Raw genomic sequence first — 23838 nt, 5'->3', positions numbered from 1 at the left:
TCTTACGAGGAAGTTGCATAGTGAAAAACAAATATTTGCATAGAAAACTGGATTCAAGGTGATAAAAGATGCTATATAAAAAAACTAAGGAATAAAAAGCAACACAGGCCAAGCACGGTAGCTCACACCTGTAATCCTAGTACTTTGGGAGGCCCAGTCAGGCGGATCACTTGAGGTCAGGAGTTCAAAACCAGCCTGGCCAACATGGTGAAACTCCATCTCTAACAAAAATACAAAAATTAGCCAGAAATTGCTTGAATCCAGGAGGCAGAGGTTGCAGCAAGCCAAGATTGTGCCACTGCACTCCAGCCTGGGCAACAGAGTGAGACTCCACCTCAAAAAAAAAAAAGGAACACACGCTACAAAAAACAAAGTTAATACTCTATAAAAATAATTGTTACTTGAATTTCATCTAAGAATGACTAATGAATGTGTACAACAGCTTAATTAGGGTAAGAAAACTGACAGACCAGAAAAAAAAAAAAAGTTTGTGATCTAAGCAGCACTATCTAAGGGAAACAGTTTGGAATTAAAATTTACAGACACTGCAAATCAACTGAAGGAATAACTTTGAATCTCTGTTCCCTTTTCTATTGAATGGAGACAACAATGCCCACTATAATTACTTTAAAAACAAATTTTCTGAAGGTGATAATAAATAAATGCAAACTTAGAAAATCTGAAATACCAGGAAAATACAAGAGGATGGTATTTAATTATCATCTTGGTCCTGAAAACAATTGATGTCATTAATAAGTTATTCCCTAAAAGAGTAGAAAATGTAAAACTTAAATTCTGCCTTTAAAAGGGCTTTTCTTTCCTCAGTTTTTTCAAAGGGCCATTAATGGTCAAGTGATTAACTCAAAGGAAGGAGAAAAAGAGAAAGAAGGGTAGAAAAATTGGCTTAAACATTTCTTATCAATAGTGGAGAGGTGGGGAGAATACACAGGGTGAGGCAAGGTTGACAAGAGTTTTCACTGATGAGCAGTGTAAATCTGAAGCTGAGTGACTTAATTTCTTATGCCTGCAACTCTCTCCTGATAGACTCCATTTCCCTCCAAAAAGTGTGTCCAAGAACATCATCAGAATCCCCATCCTCTACATTTTTTTTTAATGACTGGAAACATTGCCATTAAGTAACTCTCTGGGACTTCAAAATTAAGGTTTACATCCACGCCAAGAAGTGCTAAAATATAAAGGATTGAGTTTGGGAGAGGGGACAGAAAGATGGATGGAAAGGAGGAAAAGAGATAGAGGAAAAGAAAAAGAAAAGAAGGACAAGAGATAGAAAACGAGAAAACAGAGAGAGATAGGGAGGGAGAGGTATCAGAGGAGGAAGTGAGCGGGAGACAGACAAGAGGCTCAGAGGAACCAATCGGGAGGATGGCCTTTGGATGTACTCCCTATCCAAAGTGTACTTGAAGGGCAGTTGATTCAGGGAATGTGATCTTGACAACCAAGAAGGGGCAACCTGCCAAACAATGACAAGTCCATTTTTCAAACCCTCCAAATAAACTAACTTGTTTGTCTGCTTTCAGCACTGACCTTTCTAAGATAAAGCATGTTTAATATATTTAGCTGACTCTGAGTTGATCAATGAGCCTTCACCAAAAGGAACTTCTGAAAAACTATCATACATGTATACAGAAATAAATGTGTATGAAATAGTACTGAATGTTATTTCAAAGCTACAATTCCAGTTTCAGATTTGCTTTTCATTTTTTAAAGAACGCTTTTTTGAATCAAAAGAAAAACAAAAATGCCAGTTAACAACTACATGATGTAAAACAGAAGCAGTAACTATAATTTCCATATATTTTCCCTTGTCTTTCATAATGCTCTATAAAACATTGTTATGTCCTTAATCAGAAGTAATCAATATAGGAATTGCTTTCTAAAAAATAAAATTATAGTCTAATTTTATGTCCCCTAGTATACATTTATATTATTTATGATGAGAAAAATCAACCAATATAGTCAGAGCTACTCTGAAGTTTATAAAAAATGAGCTGGCATCATTTTGTAAAGTGTTGTGAAAACAGTTAAAATGGTAAGAGTAGAAATGGTACATGAAGTTTTAAAAATACACACAGGTTGGGACAGATTGCAAGTGACCTTAATCCACGTTAAGCAGTTTGGACTTTCTTGCTGGCAACGGAAGCTTTATTATGAAAATTTTTGCAACAGAATACCAGGATGAAAAAGGATGTTACAGAAAGATAAAACAAATAGAAACAGATAAGATGTTCTGCAGGTTTAAGAGCCAAATGATGGGCAGAGGGATTGGGGAGGACCTGAGTGCCATGGACTACATTTGTCATAACTATACTGAAATAAGGAGTAGAAAGCAGAGATGGAATCAAGAAAACCTTTAAAAGGAAGAATTTCTAGGAGCTTCTGCCTGCTGACTAATCACTGACTGATATTAAGGTAGTGAAGTAGGAGAGACACAGAAAAATAGAACATGAGAGGGAGGAATATGAAATTATTTCCAAGGTTACAGAGGAAATGATGCCACCATTAATAGAAACAGAGGTGCAACTGACATCTCTTGGTGAAGAGTTCCTTCTTAGTTAAATTGAGTTAAGACAGGCTAGTCAATGAAAAATGATTTACAGGCCAGGCCACTGGAATATCAAGTCAGAGATCTACTTTTAGATTTAAGATACAGCCAGGGCAGGAGTTTTACTTAAAAGGCTTTCAGATATTGCAAACATGAAGTTAGGACTGAGAACCATTGAAGGACCTTCTGCTTGTAAGACACACACATCTACACATTGTCAACTGTAAGATAAGGCTCCATTAGTGTTTAATGGGGGAAAAGGCAAGAATCCAGTGTTATTCATCATAGCATTATTTTAAAATAAAGAAATACATAAAATGAGAACTGTATGACATATATTTGAAGAATTTTAAAATTGTTGTTATTTTCTTTAAAAATTCAATATCTGAATTTTTAAAAGTGGGATTTGAATTTTACACTGTCTTTGGATCCCTCCCTTTCTTACCCTCTACTCACACCAACCTACTCAAATAACTAGACTGCAAACTCTTCTGCCTCCGTTTCCTCCTGATCTGTAAGAATGAGTGTATCTGTTTCCCCTTACTTCCCCTCTGGTGGTGTGGGCTATAGAATGAAATGAGATACAAGTGCTTAGCAAATTATAAAACATGTTTACCAAAATAAGATGTCATCATTATAATTAAACCTAGGATGTAATTTTTAATTTTTCCAATTAGTCTCCACAAGAAAAGTATGACTTTAATTATTGGCCTGCATACAGTCTTTAAATTTTAGTTTTACAAACATAGCATAAATGCTTACAGGGAAAAAAAAAACAGAATGCAAATGCTTTATTTTTCATAATTTTGAAAATCACTATTTTTGGGAATTTTTACTTCAAACACGACTATTTCTGGAGTGATTTTTTGAGGGGAGCCTTAACATTTTGCTTAGTACTTTATTTGTCCTTCCCTTTAATAAATACTCATTAACTTTCACAACAAAACTATGTAGATAATTCAATAATAATTTTCTATCAAGAGAAAAATTAGGCAGAAAATAATTCTACAGCTTCCTCAAGGTATGTGGACACCAAAACTGGAAAAAGCAACAGGAGTGGACGTCATAACCACTGCTCCTCATGAATCCTTCTCCCCTCAGAAGAAAGGTGCTCTTTAATTGACAAATACTTTTTCATTATGTGGCTTTTCTTCTTTTAAAAGTTGATGGTAATACCAAATAACAATAAATGCAACTGGTAATATTGGAAATGGCATCCCATGTACCTTGGATTCCAACGCTTGTTAAATTTAAAATGCCCTTTTAGAAAATTCAGCATAATTTTACATAAATTTTTGTTAAATCTGAAAAGCTCAGTGAGTAAAAACCTCTGTTCATACACATTTCATTTAAAAAAAAAAAAGAAAAAAAAAAAACTCAAGGTTGGTTTCCATTTTTTAAGTTACCTATACCTAGAGCCTCTCTAGTCTATCAGTAACAAAGTTGCTGATGAATATTTCAAAATATTATATGAAACCAAACCCAAGTTCAATTTCTCCTTATCATTAAAGGTCTATGAGTGAAGTCATGTAAACCTGTGAGGTCATAACATAGTCACTGATTACAATGAGTGGCCAAAGATTAATCACCCTGGCTTGTAATCAGCAGTAGCAAATATCATGAATATTTCAACATTACTGCATTTTCCAAAGGAAAAAAAAAAAACAACACTTGAAGTTTATCAGCCTCTCATTTATCTTACACTAAACTTAGAGCATTGCTGAAGAATTAACAGTAACATTTGTAAAACACTGCCATTAACTTTAAAGTTTTTTGTTGTTTTGTGTTTTGTTTTTGTTTTTGATTTTGTTTGTTTTTGTTTCTCAGACAGTCTCTTTCTGCCGCCCAGGCCGGAGTGTAGTGGCACAATCTCCATTCGCTGCAACCTCCACTTTCCAAGCAATCCTCTCATCTCAGCCTCCCGCAGAGCTGGGATTCCAGGTGTGCACCACCATGTCTGGTTAATTTTTGTATTAAGTATTTAAATGCTAATTTTTGACCGAAGACATATATTTTCAAAATCATTAGAATTTCTGTACAAATTAAATCTAAAATTGAACCCTTGGGAGCAACTAAAATGTTCTGTCTCATAAAGGCATACACTTGAAAGTATCTGAAAACAAAAATGTTTAAAGATAACGTTTGGTATACACCCCTGTGGTTAAAAATAATAACTAAAAAGATAACGCTGACTAAAATGACTAAATGGAATGTGAAATTGGTAAATGTTGCCTAAATAATGATTATTTTTATCATGTTGGAAAATCTGTGCACCAGGTCTCACAGAAAGCACTGTAACTGCTAACAACAAATAAAACTAAGCTTGCTACATAAAATAATGTCTCCACTAACAAAGTTTCCACTAACTGCATCCAATCTGTATTGCTGCGAAGGTTGTTACCAAAATGAATGATACTCAGTAACATTCAGAAAAACACTCAGACTAAATTCTGCTGAATGTTCTAAACCAGTCACAGAAAAACGTTAAGACCACCCTCAAATTAGGCATGTATGTAGTGGAAGATGGTTCTATCCACGTACTAACCGTCAAAATTATCCTCCACTTCACCCCAAAGGGACATCTTATACAGAAAATATGCTAACAAAAATATGTTGTTACAATGTCTAAGCGTTTAGAAGGCACTCTAAGAACAGTTTCTCTCTTGAAAACAATATTTAAACATCATTTAAAAAACAAAAAACAAAAAAAAAAAACAGTGAACACTCATTAAAACAGTACTCCTAACGCTACCATGGGGGTGGGGTGGTGAGAATGATGTCAGCATTCAGTAAAGTGAGAGACAATTTCTAACACAATAATGACAATAACTGTTACAAATCCTGACGGCCCTTGCAACGCGAAACGTTGGCAACTTGAAAACATAACTGAATTATGAAATACTGCAATATTCAAATGACCTGCAGTGAGTGAAAACTCAGCAAACACCCTTGTTCCTTCTGAACAATGACCTAAATAGTGAATCACTATAAAAAGAACAGATGACACATTCAATTCATCTGTTCAACCTCAAATGTGCAAATGTCTGACAGTCCCAGAGATAAGACACAATGAATTCAATAGGACAGTATGGTCATTTTAAGTCATCAGAATGTCTGCAAAAGGAGTGAAGAGAAACAGAATCAGACAGAGGCGGAAAGAGTGGGGGAGGGCTTGTTTAGGGAGACTGAAAAGGACGGGCGTTAAGCCTGTAAAGCAGAAAAAGGCTACCAAGAAGCCTAACTGGTACAGGAGAAAAAGAAGTTCGGGGATGATATTGACCAAATCCTCGACGCTGGCACAGGAGGTGGGGAGTCCGGCAAGACCAGCCTTTGTTGACTTCCCACTTTCCCCGATTTTTAAGCACAGGTCTGCTTTAAAACTCTCCCGCTGCCCCTAACCAATTTTAAGAGGTGAGGAGCGGGATGTAACTGGGTGATGGGTACCAAGGGGAGTTCATTTCCCCAAATATTTCCTCCACCCAGGACATAAACCACTCTGAGGGGTAGGATGGGTGAGACAGACAGACGCCGGGATCTCTCGGAAATCAATCCCAATGGAGAAAGGGGCCGGGTGGGTGCGCGCGGTGGGGGAGGGGGCCGGCTCCGGTTCCAAGTGCGGCCACTTACGAAGACGCGCTGGGCACGAAGAAATCCACGGCGAAGCCGAAGTAACTTCCCTCGGGGCCAGAGTACTCGGCAGGACTGTCCACGTCTAGGTTGAAGGCGCGGCACAGAGGTAGCAGGAGTCCCGAGAGAAGAAGCGGGAGGCCGCGGGGACCGAGGCGCAGCCGTCGCCGCGGCGGAGAAGCCATCGTGGGAGAGCGCGCGGGACGCCGAGCCGGGAGCGGTGGCCACCTCCCCCCGCCCCACCGAGGCGCCCAGTGCCAGCGGCCCGCCGCCTGCGCGCGCCCAAACTTGCCGGCCGCTCTCGGCTAGCCCGGGACAGCTCCGGGGCAGGCAGGAGGGCTGAGCTTCGGAGCGACCGCCAGGGACAAGGGGCGCAGAGCGCGCGGAGCGGGGACAGCAGCGCAGACGGCCCCTGGCTTCCCTCCGGCTCCGCCGCTTCTGAGGCTGGGGACTGCCGGGGTGAGCGCCGCACCTCGGGCCTGAGAGCAGCGGCTGCACTGGGAGGAGACCTGGGAGGAGGAGGAGCCGGCCCGGGAGGCTGTGCCGCGGAGCTGGAGGAGGAAGTGGGGGAGGAGAGGCGCCCTTCCACAGGGGAGAGCTCAGCGCACTTCCGTGAGTGCAGTCGCCGCCTGTCCCGAGATCCGGGAGTCTGTGCCGGAGTCCCCAGCTCCTGAGCCTGGGTCAGCGGCAGCGCTCCTGGACGAAGGCCTCAGGCTGAGCACTGGAGGAGGCGTGGGGGCGGGGGCGGGGACACACGGTCCAGCGTCCCAATCCACCCGCGTCCACGGGAGAAGCAAGGGCAGTCCACGTTCCCTTGTCCCGTGCGACTTTTGTTTAAAAATGAGGAAAGCTTTTTATCAGCTTCTCGTGTTTCTGCTACTTAGTCTGGCAGGCTCTCACGAACGAAACTTTGTAATTAATGGTCGTTAATTACACTCCATCCCACAAACACTGAACTTAATTACAGATTTCCAGAAAGCCACCATAGCCTCTTGCAGGTGTGTAAAGCTTAACTTAGTAATCAAAGAAAGGATTGGCAGGGCAAAGAATTGGCAGTGATCGTTTTGAATCAAGTCAGAATAATCGAAGCCTTATTCCCAGTTTGTTAGCTGCCCTTGTATGATTTAGAAAAACTGATTTGTTGATTTAGGATGTTTGGATAGACATAATTTCAGAGCTGGAAAAGGACTGCACACAGGTGAAATAAGGCCCCTCGTGCTTGTTTGCCACTGCTGTGTTCCATCAAGCCTTGACCAAACTGGACTGAGAGAGGGCCTTGAGGACAGGAGCCTTAACCTTTTTCTTAGTATTCCTATTTTCTAGCACCTTGCCAAGCAGATAGTAATGGATCAATAAAATGTCGAATCAGTGAATAAATAGCAGACGAAATCAGCAAAGTGCCCAGAGAAGTGACTCTTACATATTTCAAGTGTTTCATGTGCTACAGAATCTGTTGAACAAGATAAAGGTTAAGTGCATTGTGTGGACTTTAACAACTTACAAGTAAGTACTGGAACAGTAATTTCTGTTTTCCCAAAGTAACTATTAAAACTCAATCACAATATACATTAATAACTATCAAATAATCCTGTAAAAGGATGGAAGTGAAATGCCTAATTTGAATTTATAATATTTATTGGACCAGGTCCAGGTGCTCATGCTGGTAATCTCAGCACTTTGGGAGACTGAGGCAGGAGGATTGTTTGAGACCAGGAGTTCCAGGGGAACATAGGGAGACCTCATTTCCACAAAAATTTAAAAATTAGCTGGGAGTGTGGTGCATGACTGTAGTCCTAGCTATGCCGGGGGTAAGGCAGGTAGATAGATCGCTTAGGCCCAGGAGTTCCAGGTTACAATGAGTCATGAGCCTGCCACTGCACTCCAGCCTGAGTGACAGAACAAGACCCTGTGTTAAAAAAAAAAAAAAAAAGGCCGGGCGTGGTGGCTCATGCCTGTAGTCCTAGCACTTTGGGAGGCTGAAGCAGGCGAATTGCCTGAGCTCAGGAGTTCCAGACCAGCCTGGGCAACACGGTGAAACCCCATCTCTACTAAAATACAAAAAATTAGCCAAGGGTGGCAGCATGTGCCTGCAGTCCCAGCTACTCAGGAGACTGAGGCAGGAGAATTGCTTGAACCCAGGAGGCGGAGGCTGCAGTGAGCTGAGATGGTGCCACTGCACTCCAGCCCAGGCCATAGAGTGAGATTCCATCTCAAAAAAAAAAAAAAAAAGTATTAAATATTTCCATTTTTTAATTTGACTAAAAGATATGCAGCAAAACCTTTGGCATGTTTTACAAGGCATGGTCTAGCATCTGCCTAAATTACTGATTGAGAGAGGAAATCTGACACAAATCCTTACACATAAATGCAAATATGTGTAAGGTGAGCTTATTTCTCACCTTCTTTCCTAATACACCAAAGAGGCTACGGATATGTATGCATAAACCCAAAGGGTCTTTTATGTCTTAAAAACATGAGAACCAGTCTACCTGGAAATCCATCCAGGTGAGGAAGACAGAAGAGTTTAAACTCTGGCTAGATCCAGTAAGTCTCCCACTCCTCAACTTCTGATTCCAGGACAGGGGTCCAACAGACCAGGGTGGAGTGAAGAAATGCGAGAGGACCAGGGAAAGGAAGAAGCCAACAAAATGACGACACATGTACACCCACCAAAACTTGAGTGAACAACACACCCCCAAATAGGTCTACAAATTACTGAAAGCACTTATTCTTGAGCCATTCTTTATGAGTTTATTTTGAATGAGCAGTCTTGAAAATCAAGGAATTTGTTTTTTTTAAAAAGGCAAACAGGCCATGGACTATAGCTCATGCCTGTAATCCCAGCATTTTGGGAGGTCAAGGTAGGTGGATCACCTGAGGTCAGGAGATCAAGACCAGCTTGGCCAACACAGTGACACCCCATCTCTACTAAAAATACAAAAATTAGCCAGGCGCGGTGGCTTACTCACACCTGTAATCCCAGCACTTTGGGAGGCCGAAGTGGGTGGATCACGAGGTCAGGGGTTTAAGACCAGCCTGGCCAAGATGGTGAAACCCTGTCTCTACTAAAAATACAAAAATTAGCTGGGTGCAGTGACAGACACCTGTAATCGCAGCTACTCAGGAGGCTGAGGCAGGAGAGTCACTTGAACCTGGGGAGTGGAGGTTGCAGTGAGCCAAGATCACGCCACTGCACTTTAGCTTGGATGACAGAATGAGACTCTGTCTCAGGAAAAAAAAAAAAAAAAAAGCCAGGTGTACTGGTGTGTGCCTGTAATCTCAGCTACTCAGGAGACTGAGGCAGGAGAATCGCTTGAACCTAGGAGGTGGAGGCTGCAGTGAGCTAAGATATTGTGGTATTGTGGGCCACTGCACTCCAGCCTGGGTGACAGAGTGAGACTTTGTCTAACAACAAAAAAAAGGAAACATACATTTCAATTAGGAAACTATGAAGCAGACTAACCCAGTGGCTTTAGAAACTTGGGGTTATAAATGCAGGCATGTCTTTGTGTGACCATACTTGAGCAGCCACTCACACAGTGCCCTGCAAATTGTATTGTAGAACATGTCAATTCAGCTAATGCTGATTCAAAATCCACATTCCACCTGGTGCTATGTGCATGGGAGAGAGAAAAGAATGTTTTAGTCTATGAAAGAATGGTGATGCCCCTCCCCCACCCCATGACACTACTCTTTAAACTACATTATAACAGTTTTCCAACTTAAAAGGAGAACTTCTGTGTATACATTAAGTATTCATTGAATATAATCCTTTTCTTAGAAAATAAAATATTGGATAGTAAAAAGAATTTGTACTTTGAATTTTATCCTCTACTACCCTATACTTTAGTAAAAATATTGATTCCAGTGGTTTCTGTAAAATAAAGCGCCTGGGTTCCATTCCTGGCTTTGCCAACTACCAGTTGTGTGACCCTGGGCAAATCAATCAACCAGTCTGTGCCTCGGTTTTCTTATCTGTGAAAGGGAAAGGGAAATAATACTATGTCTATCTCAACAACAAAAGTTATTGTTGCCATTAATACTTTTACGACTAATAGTTTACCATGGTAGCAATAGCAAATTTTTTTTTTTTTTTTTTTGAGACGGAGTCTCACTCTGTCATCAGACTGGAGTGCAGTGATGCCATCTCAGCTCACTGCAACCTCGGCCTCTTGGGTTCAAGCAATTCTCCTGCTGTAAATTTTTATGACTATTATTACACTCTCTTAGTTCCCCTAGTGCCTATCCAACAGGTCCTTCAATAACCGTAATCAAACCAGGGCTTCACGCAGCTCTGTCTCTGCAAACAAAGGAACTTAGTCCATAATTTAAGAGGAATTTCAAATTTTATCTCTCTCAAAGAACCTCAAAGGAGATTCAGATCATAACCCATGGGAACTTCAGAAATCTGCTTCTTCTACTCTCCATTTCTCTGGAGGCTTTAACCCACTAAACCCTGCCCTAGAATTTTTGTTGCTGTTTTTGTCTAACTCACTCCTGTCTCTCCTCTCTTGGCTGTTTATTAGGGAGATTGACTTGTTCTCTTTTCACCCCCATAACCTCCACTCCCAGTGCTGCCCTTTCCTATCTGATCTCTAACAGAAAAGATTCTGGCCAGCACTTCTGCTCTTTGGGTGAATGGGAAAGAAGAGAAGGTAGGCAGTAAACGTGTCACCTTTCTGGGCCATGTTTCCTAAACTACCCCTTCAATGTTAGGATTCCCCAAGTCTCAGTTCTTGAGTCACTGCATTTCTCCTCAGGGTGATCTTATGCATTGTCATGCTCTCAACTCTCACTTCTTACCACCTCCCACCTCACAAAGGAGCCTTAGCCATATTAAACTACTTAACATTTCTCCAGAGTGCTATCTTTGCTCAAAGGGCTCCATCTTCCTGGGCAACATTAGTTCTCCCTGCAAACATTTTCCACAAGCTCCCATCCTTCTGTTATATACAAACATACACAATGTCCTCAAAGTGGCTGTTTCCTACTCTTCTTTCATTGCTTGTATTAGGCATCATCCTGTCCCCTAGAAAGACTTCTCTTAGGAACCACACCCGATTGTCTTTGTATCCTTGGAGCTTACAGACCTTAGGAATTAATTCCGTTGTCCAGGAACTTAATAACTAACATATCCCCACTGTTTTGCAAGGCTGAAGTGGGAGAATCACCTGAGCCCAGGAGATTGGGACCAACCTAGGCAGCATATCAGAACCCATGTCTCCTAGGAAGACTCATTGGGAACCATCCCTTATTGTCTTTGTATTCTTGGAGCTTACAGGACCTTAGGAATTAATTCCATTGTCCAGAGACTTAATAATAACTAACATATTTCCAGTTCTTTGCAAGGTTGAAGTGGGAGGATCACCTGAGCCCAGGAGATTGAGACCAGCCTGGGCAGCATAGCAAGAACTCAATGACATTACTATATAAACTCAAGTATGAAGAGAAAGTTAATGAGTAGATTAAGAAAACATACATTGGCCAAGCAAGGAAGATCATGCCTGTAATCACAACACTCTAGGAAGCCATGGCAAGAGGATGGAATGAGGTCAGACATTTGAGACCAACCAGGGCAACATAACGAGACCCGATTTCTACAAACTTGGGAGGCTGAGGCAGGAGGATCACTTGAGCCCAGAAGCTTGAGGTTGTAGTGAACTGCAATCACACCACTGCACTCTAGTCTGGGCAATAGAGCAATACTCTGTCTGTCTCTTGCTATCTCTCCATACATATATGTATACATATACATATATATGTCATAAATATATATTAAAACTTATTGTTTCTACTAGAGTCAAACTTACATTGTAAATATCAAGTCATATTTCCTCCTGGAGTTATACATTTATTGAGCACCTTCCTTGTGGTCCTATTTCCATAAGCCTCCTTTTTCATACTTATCTTTCAGAGTTGGTACAATCTATGATAGAAGATATATAAAACTGAGATTCAAAGCACCAAAATAGAAATCATGACCAGGTTCATTGGCTCACATCTGTAATCCAGCCCTTTGGGAGGCCAAGGTGTGCAGATCGCTTGAGCCAAGGAGTTTGAGACCAGCCTGGTCAATATGACAAATCCCCATCTCTACAAAAAATAAAAAAATTACCCAGACATGTTGCCATGTGCCTATAGTCCCCCCTGGAGTGTGAGCTGGACTTAGTGAACTGCTTTTAGTGAGGAGAATAAAGAGAAAGTGACTGTGGGAGTTTGTTGACTAGGGCATAAAAGGCACTGAAGCTTCCTTTTGTTCTCTCTTGGAGGGGAAGCCAGCTGCCATGTTGTGAGGACACACAAGCTGCCTTATGGAGAAGCCCACATGGTGAGGACCTGAGGCCTCCTCCCAACCGCAATGTGAACAAATAATTTTCAGACTGGATTCTGCTTCCCAATTAGGCCCTTAGATGATAGCAACTCCTGCCAGCCTATAAATCTCAAGTGAGACCCTGAGCCAGGACCATCCGTCTAAGTAGCTCTTTAATTACTGACCCATGGAAACTGAGATAATGTTTGTTGTTTTGAGCCAATATAATTGGGGTGTAAAATTTGTTATTCAGCAATAGATAACTAATACAGTGAGTTTATAAAAGTAATTTGCTAAGGTCACAGAGCTAGGAAGTATTAGAGATGATCTAGCCAGTTTATAATAGCTAAGGTGACCATGCAATTTATTGTTGAACTGAGGCGCTTTAGAGACTAATAGAAACACTAATAATAATTATATTGATACAACAGCTATACACTGGAACTTTCCAGGGCAAACTGGAACATAGGATCATCCTAATTACATCCTATGCTCTCTATTGCTACACAATTCTGTTTTCAATGTAAGTAAGTATATACAGTATGGCCTGTGCAACAATGTAAGTTTAGCACAAAGAAAGGATAATTCACTTATTCAGACAGAGACTGCTAGCTAGCTATCCAATATTCATTGTCTGCTTCTTGTTTGGTAATAAAATCCCTATACTGTGTGGTGGCAACAGTGCTCTAGCTAGAAAAAAAGAAACCATATCCAGCTTCCTACAGATGAACAAGATATGCCAGTAGAAGTTGTCAGGTGGAGCTTATAGGGAATTTCTTTTAGGGGGGCTATCTTAACTATCACAAGGAACCTTTTTTGTGCTTCAGTTTCTGTGTAGCTGCTGCCTAAGACATGGATGTGATAGTCGGAGCTGCAGCAGCCACATTGTGAACATGAAGCCCTACTTGGTAATATAGGTCATGACCTAAGAATTATGGAACAGAAAGTTTGTGTTTCTGGTAACCATGGAGCCATCATACTGGTTTCGAACTGTAAACCTGTATTATGCAATGGAAAAATATACCTTTATCTTTGTTAAGCTGTTATGACTTGGATTTTCAGTTATACCTTGACTAACCTAATCTTAACTGATATACTCACCTTAATTCCTCAAACAGAGATTTAAATTTTGAGTGCCAAAAATCTTTATTCTTAAGCTATTTGGACAAAAATTACTCTAAATATACTGACCACTCTAAAAGAGAAGAGTAGCTAAAAGAGAAACATTGTCAGGTAGTTTTTTTTGATGATACAAGGTTATTATTATGTACAGAAAGATGTGTCAGCTCACTGTTTAGGGTCTTTAAAAGTTTATATGCCCCATGGAAGCTCTTCTAATTGTTGACATTAATAAAACAAGTATGAATTAAGTCATTGTGAGCAATACTCTAATTTTCAGATGGTCTGGTGCCATCACTAATTTTGTTCCTTCTGGGAGGTTTTCTAAAATATCCACCCTTACTTCCTCTAAAACTTGAAAACTAGTGAAAGATTTTCACCTTTCAGTCTTTATGGATATATTTGGATTTAATAGAAAACGATGATATTCACTAAGATGTTAGATACAGAACTCTTAATTGCAAAATAGCATTCGATTTAGCACATAGAAACAAAAAAATTAAAGGTTTTATGCATTTCAGCATTTTGTGAAGCATAAAGGGTTCTACCATTGGATTTCTTTTCTTCTAAGTTTTGACTAAATTGCCAGTATGGAGATGGTTACATGAATTAATTGTATTCTTTAGTTATAAGAGAGTCCTTAGGAAACTTTCTTATTCTATCTAGTTCTAACTATTTCAGTTTAGACTACCTATTGTTAACAAGAATTTCTAAGCTGTACTTTAGTGAAGTACTCTCTATACAGAATAAATCTTGTTCATATGTCTAAAATATCTAGGATAAATATATGGAAGAAACTTCAAGGACAACCTAACAATATGACTGGCCTGAAATGCAATAATAAAGAACACTTGTTAAGACGTATGAAAACTAAGGCTAGATGATCATTTGATAAGGATGTAATAAATATGTGTTGTCTACTATAGCTTTCTGAAATGATGAAAATATTCCATATCTATATTGTCTGAATACTTGCATTACCCATATATGGCTCTTGAGCTCTTAAAATTGACTAGTATGATGGAAAAATTAAATTTCAACTTAAAAAATATTTTCATTGCCACATGTATCTAATGGCTCCCAAACTGGATAGCATAGTTATAGATGGTATTGATGCAGAGGTTAAAGAATCAGATTTCATAGATTCTAAAGTCTCTTCTAACTTTATACTGCCATAGCTGCAAAAATAAATGGTAAAACTTTTTCTCCATTACTGCTCTGCTCTGAACCAAATTTTTCTGTCTTTAATATTAGGAATTCATTTATTCATTAATTTAATCATCATAGAATTAGTGTGCCAAGTGCAGTGGAAAAAAAAAAAAAAGCTGCTCTGGTATCAACATTTTTGACCTTGCTTTTCCCTTTCACTGCCTTCAATATCTCTTCTCCTTTGGGACTCATGTCTCACTGTCAAATGTGATAGCAAGGTACCAGGCTATGGACACCAAACCCTAAATGCAGGGACTTCCAGATTCAGCAGATATTTCTCTGCTTGGAAGGAGCAAACCCACAAAAATATATGGGGTCGTGCAGGAATAATAAGGACCCTGAGTCAGATCAGATTGATTTTAATGTAAATAATGTGATGTTACTTGCACATGTGAGATTGCATGTGGGCTGTACATAATGCCCACTGTTGCCAGGATTCTTGCCAGTGTTCCAAGAATTCTCAAAGGGGCTTAAGCCAATATTAAGTTCCCAATCTCACTGGTACCTCACCTTCTGCATCTGGTTTATTTACTCAACCTTGCACATACTTCATCCAAACTGAAAAATGGAATATTGCCCCTTTTACATTTATTCCACAAAGGAATCTGAATGCATGGTGGTTGCATGTAGCAGAATTCTGTAGAAAGTCTGACAGTGATGGTGGAGGGTAGTATTTGAGAGTAATGCAGTGGAGACCAGCTAACCACTTACAGTTGAATAGTAGACATATTTACAGCCCTCAGCCATTCCTACCATGGGAACATTGCGTTGACTGTGTCTCCTTCTCAGCCTCCTGGCCTGCCATTGTGTTGTGTGCACTCCTTGCCACCAGACCTTCTTTTTTTTCCCTTGTCCTCATTCCTAGGCCCCTGTGTCTTCCTTCTGGGCCAAGGTCATGTCTCAATCTTTCTCAGATTTCATACTGAGCAACTAAGACTTCTCTTTGTTTTGCCCTATTTTTTTCAGACCATGTTTGGGATATACATTGCAAGTCTCAAAATTTTGAATGAAAAACTAAATTTAAAATGTTCTTACTCTAAAAAGGATCTCGTTCCTGAGTTTGAAATACAATTTTCTTTCTCATATGACTACATATGCTATATAAGTATATATTGTTACGAGAAAAAGATGCCTCAGAGAGGACTTGGCCATTGTCATAAAAGCAATAAAAGGTGTTACAGGGACTAGAATGCAGGTCTCTTGAAAGGGATTTATCTTTCTATTGTATTATCACCATAAACAATATGAGTTAAATAAGATTTTATAAACATGTCTGAGAATCTTATAATTACTTACATATTATATCCAATAGGAAATCTTTCTTGACTACCAAAAATGGCATAACAAACATTTGAAAAATAAATCATATAAAAATGAAAAATGCATAGGTAAAAAAGTGAACATAGCTTGATGTATATATGTATTTTTAAATGGTATTTCACATGGGCACATTAGTTAAGAATTCAGCCAATACTTTGAAAATCCAGTGTTACATATAGGAAGCAGAACTTTTAACCAAAAAAAAAAGAGAGAGAAAATTTTTTCCTCTTGGAACTGAGTTAGAGAAGCAAGTAGATAATGATAATTATTTTGACAAAATTATGCCGTGATCACCAAGAATACCTTTTGAGGATGCCAGAAGATAGATTTACCAATGCTTATTGAATTATAAAACCTTTACTGACTCAGTGCTACATACAAGATGCTATGGCATATTGTGGTACATCCTACAGCACTTTCAAGAAAGAAGAGGCTGAGGCAGGTGGACTGCTAGAGGCCAGGAGCTGAAGACCAGCCTGGGCAACACAACGAGACTCAGTCTCTACAAAAAATAAAAAAATGTTAGTCAGAAGTGGTGCCCCATGCCTGTAGTCCTAGCTACTCAGGAGACTTAAGCAGGAGCCCAAGAGTTTGAAGATGCAGTGAGCTATGATCATGTCACTGCACTCCAGCCTGGGCAACAGAGTGAGACCCTCTCTCTTTAAAAAAAAAAAAAAGGAATGAAATGAAGTATTTGTCAGGACTCTTTCAATTACAAGTGACAATATCCTAATTCACATTAGCTAAAGTGAAAAAGAGACTGGATTGATTCACATAACCCAGAAGTGCAGCTTTGGTTCTGACTTCAAACACAACACAATTCTTTTTCCAGCTCTGCTTTCTTCTTTATGTTGGCCTTACCCTCTCCGACTGCATCAGGCTGTACAATTGACCAGGGAAAATAGTTATATGTCCTAGTTTAGCAATCCATAGATGATAAAGCTTCCCTCTTCTCAAGTAAGTATCTCAACTCAAGGGAATGATTTATATTGACTGTGTTTATAATAACTGCTCACCCCTGAACCAATCACTGTATTCAGAGAGTGAGATACTATGGTTGGCTACAGGTCAGGTGATAACTCCTGTGGGAAGAATGTGGCACAGCACTGTGGTCGATGAATGTTGTTATTACTTAAGATGGAGGAAGGGCAGTTCCACAAAGATAGAGATGTAACCAGGCATACAAATACAACATTTGGCTACTGCAGACTCGTAAGTAACATGTCCTGTCCTCAAGGAGTTTTCCACATATAACTCTTGGTACTTATGTAAGAGGAAAATAATTCCCACATGTGCCCCCACTTTTTTGTTTCAATATTAATCAGTTATCCTGATTATGAAACTTGAAAAATATTACCCTAGCCCTTCTTACTGTTAATTAAATCTGTTTTTGTTAGTTTTAAACCAAGTATGAAAATTATGTAATCATTGGCATAATATTTTTGTGGTTAAAATACAATGTTGGCTTAAAACTTTTTGTATTATAAATTATACATTTATCTTCAGATATTGTGGGAACTATGTCAGCTAACAAGCCATTTCCTCAGTTAACCCTACTTCTGTGGTTGGGATGATTTGAAAACTGTAAACCTTGCTACACCTTGGTTGGTACTGTATTTGGAGACAATGTATTTTAGCCTTGACAACAAAATTTACCATTATTTTTAGAGAAATTTCATTTGCTAGAAAGCATTTGTATTATTTTATACTCATGCTGCCTGGTGTATGGAGTGAAATTAAATGCCTGATGTTTCCATTATATATTTTTACTAAATGTGTCTCACATGCAATAGAGTGAAATACAGCTTTTATTGCATTAAGGCCAAGATCTCTGTGTTAGTTTGATACTATAATACCGCCTAGTCAATCCTGAGGAATACGGATACATTAAATTACATGTAGGCATAATTTATAAACAAAAAGGATTCTCACGGTAATTATGAAATGTTATATATTTTCTTTTACTACAACATATATAATTTCTATTCTAGACAAAAACATACATATATTTGTGTGATACCTACAAATAACAGTTGATTTCACCTTTTTCCCAAGAAAAAGGGAAAACAATCCTTATTTAATGAGTATCAGAGTTCAAAATATTTCTTTGGTGAGTTCAGGCTCAGAAGAGTCAGAAGGGATCTACTATGCCAACTATCTGTACGTATCTATGATTTCATCATACTCTTTATTTCAGCAACTAAAATGTCACAAATAACTTTTTAAAAAAATTCTGAGTAGAAGTTCTGTTACTATACTAGAAATGTGTGTTTTCACCACAAGTTCTTTCACTTTCACTGTAGCAAAAGAAATGCAGGTTGATCTCCCTAAATGTCCTTGGGAAGTGGCTACTATTGAGTTTTCTTGGGTTCTCCTCACCTCCTGAGGGTAAAAGAGAACCCCAGGAAGATTACATTTGAATCTTTCACCTGCCACTGAAAAGCAGCCATCTCAGAAATGTCAATATCACTTGTCTAATAATCAATCCTTCTCTTCAATTAAATAGCATTTCCTTCATGCTTTAACTCATTGGTTTTCAAACGTTTCTTAGCAGCGGAACCCTTCAAATGGCACACCAACTGAATTTACATATATAAGACTAAGAAAAAGCAGGACCCAGACGCCGCCAGAGGACCACCGTCAAGTACACCTGAAAACTACAGCTTTCAACACTTCACACCACCTTTGTTTTATGATACACCTATCATGCTGTAGCTATGATGAGAGCATACAAACAAATAAAAGACTCAGTCATTTCCCTCAGGCACGTTCATTTTCATTTTTTTATAGTGGTTTCAGCATATTCACCTACAATTTATATGGTTCTCCACTCAAATAAACCTCCCTGAGCATCTACCTTCCCTATTCTCCTCTCCCTTTCATAATGCTCAAAAACATCTGCACACTTTTTATCCCACTTCTGCCTCATCTCAGCTGCATTTTTGCTGTGTAGCCCATATCAAGACTTTAACCCATATCAGTCAAAGTCTCCACCAAGCCCATTTCCGCAGGGGACGGTGCTATTTTGCTCCCATTCAACCCCCTCTCCAATAATCCATATTAGATACGTGAGGAAGAATAGAAATAATCTTTTCAATTTCCATTTTATAATTAGATATATATAAACAAAAATGCTCTGTTGGTACCTGGGACACTGCGTATGATGACGATGATACAAATGTGCACGTGCTCCAGTGGCATCATTTGCAGGAGCAATACACAGCTATATGGCCACCTACCTCAAGCCTCCCCTGTGCTGAAGAAAATCTTGCTAGGGGGTGTATCTCAAAAGGCGGTCTGAGGACCACTGCCATCCGGGGTCTTTGTACTAAAAGTGGGATGCCAGGCCTAGCTAAATCAGGATTTCTGGGGTGGAGATGATGAGACCTGATTATTTTTTTTTTTTTAAGAACTTCTTTTGGGGAGTTTTAGTGAAACTAAACTTAGTGAAATTTCAGCATTCCATCTTTTTAGTTACCTATTGCTACATAGCAACTCTTCCCCCTGACAACCCCAGTAGCTTTAGACAATGATTTCTTATTTCTCATGATTCTGTGTAGGTTCACTAGTAGTTTCTGTTTTGGCATCTCCTGGGCTCACTCAAGTAGCATCATTCTGGTAAAGGTATGGCTAGACTGGAAGGTCCAAAATGGCCTCATACATGTATTTGGCAATGCTGCTGGCTGTTAGCAGCAGAGCATCTCAGTTCTTCTTGTGACCTCTCATCCTCCAGTCAGCTGAAGCTCCTCAGGGCAATGCTCCAAGACAGCAAAGGTGGAAGCTGCAAGCTTTCCTGAGGCCTAGGCTTGCTTGTGCAACATCATTTCTGCCACATTTTGTTGGGCCAGAGCAAGTGAGATGGCCAGACCAAGTTCAAAGCAGAGAAAAAATAGGTTTCATTTCTTGATAGATTCAGTCACAAAGCATTTTGTGACTATATTTATTTTTCCTGTACACCATAGTTCTTAATACTTAGTCCCTTCTCCATCATGTCTGCAGGGACTGTTGTGTTTATGAAACTTCTATGGTATGTTTTTTATGGGCTTTGCTTTGAAATGGTAATTTCTATCTGTACTTGCTGGAAACAGGTTGTTTTGCTTTCTAGTCCTAAAACCAGGATTGTTAATATCATAGCTAATAGTCATTAAATATAAGGGTCCAACTTCAGTCGAAAATATTCAGAAGCTCAAAAGAAAAAAAAAAAAGAGTTGGTATCTAACTTCCATTTTGGACCTACTGAAAAACAACTATGGGCTTATTTAAGAAAAAAATTATTAATACAACAGAATTGCACATATCCACAATTATTTTATTCAGGTTTTTTCCCATCAAAACCTTTTCAAATATGAAAACAATCAGAACTGGTTAAGTAAATTTAGTTTCCTCTTCTACCAGGCTTGCAAAGGGAGAGCTTCCACCCAAGCCACACCTACATCTCTGCTCCAAGAATTTGCTCGTGAATACACAAGTTACATGGAATATTGAGAAAACTGATTTAAAACTTATTCTTGGAAAGTGGCCTCTGAGAGGACTTAACTAGCAGTTAATTCTTAAGAAAAATGCCAAACCCTGAGTGCAACCATGGGCAAGTCAGCTATCTCAGTCTTTCTCCTAAAGTGAGCAATGAACTTTATGCTCTATACCTAACTGACTTCAGTCCATCTTTATTCTCTCTACCATTTTCATATTTAAATAAAACCTTTTGCTGTTTTCAAAAATCCCTTTTTAGGATAAGCTCTGGTAAAAGAGGAAACCACGAATATCTCATTTAATCAACTAAAAGAAAATATGCGATTAATTTGCCTGCTGCCTCCAGTTAAAGTGTTTGAATTCATTCTCCTGTATTTAACATTTGCTTATATATTTTTTTCCATTTTGGTTTATACTAAGGCAAAAGTTTGCCAAGAACTATGTCCTCCTGAGTCAGCAAGTAAATTTCCCACTTAGATGAGTCACCAGCCTGGCTTCCCTAAGTCAGAGTCCTGTGTCTGGGCTGGATGAGAAACAACATTACAGGCAATCAGTCTAGACAGCTTAGGGGGCAGTCACTTGGCCATTTATGGTATCATTTCCTTTTTTTTTTTTTTTTTTTTTTTTTTAACTAAGAGAGCCTAGAGAGCAAAGAGAGGCTCCTGGGAATATATGTAGGGTTGCCAAATTTAGCAGATGAAAACACAGGATGTCCAGTTAAATTTGTATTTCAAATCAACAATGAATAGTTTTTTTAGTATACATATGCCCTGTGCAATATTTGGAACATACTTTCACTAAAAATAAAAAAAATCACTTGTCTGAAATTCACATTTAATTGACTATCCTATATTTTATCTGGCAACCCTACATATATGGATCTCAACTCACAGCAATCACCTTTTATCATGCTACAGAATGTCACAGATGAAAGTCTTTTTTTCCTGAGTTTTAGAGAATGAAATTTGAGTTATTTTTCTTTCATCTTTTATTAACTAGGGAATTACTATTTAACATCTGAGAAAGAAAAAATGATTAGTGACAAGAATTCCTTAGAGCAGTGCTTCTCAGACAGTCATGTACATATAAACCAAACCACATGAGAACCTTGGAAAAATCCAGATTCTAATTCATCAGCCCGACGTGAGGCCTGACATTCTGCATCTGTAAAAAGCTCTCAGGTAATAGCAATGCTGCTGGTCCATGGACCATACTGGTCAGTAGCAAGGTTTTTAGTGTTTCTCAAATTTTGCTGTATATTAGAAAAATCTGGGGAGCTTTTAAAACTCTTGATGCCCAGGCTGCATCTCACCTATTAAAATCCAAATCTCTGGGAGTGGGAGCCAGGTGTCAGTATTTTTTTTTTTAAGCACCTCAGTTGTTTCCTATGCACAACCAATGTTAAGACCTGCTATCTTTGGCCAACCAGTTCACTGCAACACTGGTTAATATTTATCTTTATATCCTTAGTGGAAGGCAATCACTTAAAAAAAAAAAAAAAGAACTCTGGTTGTTACATAGTAACTGTAATCTTTGTTTTAATTTTTTTTTATTTTTAACTTTCATGGATACATAGTAGATATATATATTTATGGGGTAAGTAACTATAATCTCCAGAGGCTGAAATTGAAGGATCTCCACTGCAGTCTTTTCAGTGTGTCCACTTTCAGTTATGCTTTCTAAGCAATTGAGAAAAGCAATAGTTTTTTTTTTCTTTGCTTAAGCTCAGTGGCAAGAAAGCAATAGATTTTTATTATTTCAACTGTTATAATAAATATCTCTCACTAAATATTTTCCAAATTCAAAAATTTTATATCTGTGGCACCAAGATTGTTGGAAAGTACTTTTTCCATGATTCTAAAATCATTTATTTTTCTTAATGTTTCTAATAGAAACCTAATAGCCACCACCTCAGAGTTAGACTGGCTTGGAAAAGACTAGTTTTTATTGTCTGTTACTCTGGGAGGCTTGACTAGAGTCAAGGAATGTGGTTTATGGATGAAAATCAAATCTTTAAGTCTTGTCGTTTTTCACATAAAGACATGTCAATAACATAAAAGTATGCTTTCAAAGCTACTGATATGAACATAACATATACATAACACATACTTACACAAAATATAAAAAGAAATGTCTATAGAAGCCTTGTTTCTTAACCAAACATCTTCCTCATTTTTCCTCTAATTATTGTCACTTTGGTGCCATCCATTTTTTTACCATCTTCCCTAAATCACAATCTTCTTTTTGTAGTCTTGTTTAGACTGAGAAATGCCTTTAGGGTACCTTGTACTTTATGCTGGAGTGCTGTGCCATGGACTCTTTCTCTTTCTTTTCTTTTTTATTTATCTTGGTTTTTCTTTGTCCACTTCATTCATCATATATTCTCTTTATTCATGTGTGCCTAGCCTGCTCCCTCTATCTCTTCTCCGCTCAGTCCTGTACTTTTTTTTTTTTTAAGTTTCTACATTGTTTGGGGTGTGTGTGTGTGTGCACGCACACCACCATGCCTGGATAATTTTTGTATTTTTGTGGAGATGGGGTTTTACCACATTGGCCAGGCTGATCTCGAACTCCTGGCCTCAAGTGATCCACTTGCTTTGGCCTCCCAGAGTGCTGGGATTACAGGCGTGAGCCACTGCGGTCGGCCAGTCTTCTACTTTAGTGTCCTAACCATCTAGAATCTGTGACCAGGTCTTTTACTTGACCTGTCCCCCTCACCAACTCCAGCAGCTGCTACCATGCCTTGGGAAAAAACCTTAAGGAGTCCACACATGCCCCTGATACTGGGTGGCAACATCAGCAGGTTGAAAGGTTGCCAGCTTGAAGAGGTGACTCAGAAGAGGGTGGGTGGCAAATTGTTTTGCAAACATTTAACTATGGGTCCTTTCTGTAGTGTGCCCTTTTGGAAAATTTTTGGCTTGGAGGTGAGCTAGGGCAAAGTGGAATGCATCTCTTATGCAACATGAGCCTCCCACAATGAGGAGGAAAAGTTAACCTTCACACAAAGTCAGCTGCCTAAAAATGTTTTTGTTCTAAATAATAGTAGCTTACCTTTCCTGCCGTCATGGGAGGCTCATACACAGTTTCCATTTCATTTCATTTCATTTCATTTCATTTTGAGACAGAGTCTTGCTTTGTTGCCCAGGCTGGAGTGCAGTGACACAATCACTGCTCACTGCAGCCTCAACCTTCCAGGCTCAAGCGATTCTCCCATCTCAGC

General features: G+C 39.1%; 1 protein-coding gene and 1 long non-coding RNA gene across 4 annotated transcripts in view; one reads left to right on the top strand and one right to left on the bottom strand.

The window, feature by feature from the left end:
• ITGAV (integrin subunit alpha V) overlaps nt 1-6686 on the bottom strand; it is a 91319-nt gene extending 84633 nt beyond the window's left edge. For 2 of the 3 annotated variants that reach the window (XM_015110495.3, XM_077956458.1), the window contains exon 1: nt 6191-6686. In XM_015110495.3, coding sequence (XP_014965981.1) covers nt 6191-6375 — 185 coding nt within the window. In that variant the 5' untranslated portion in view covers nt 6376-6686. 3 annotated transcript variants of the gene reach the window in all.
• Nucleotides 6687-7513: 827 nt separating this feature from the next.
• Nucleotides 7514-18912, top strand: LOC106992659 (uncharacterized). The gene is made up of 2 exons (XR_001438683.3): nt 7514-7693; nt 18700-18912. It is a non-coding gene; the product is annotated as an uncharacterized LOC106992659 (long non-coding RNA).
• Nucleotides 18913-23838: the final 4926 nt, after the last annotated feature.

This window comes from Macaca mulatta, chromosome 12 (genome assembly GCF_049350105.2).
Source record: "Macaca mulatta isolate MMU2019108-1 chromosome 12, T2T-MMU8v2.0, whole genome shotgun sequence".
Lineage (NCBI taxonomy): Eukaryota > Metazoa > Chordata > Mammalia > Primates > Cercopithecidae > Macaca > Macaca mulatta.
Note: the sequence above shows the minus strand (reverse complement) of the source record. Positions and strands in the feature narration are given on the sequence as shown.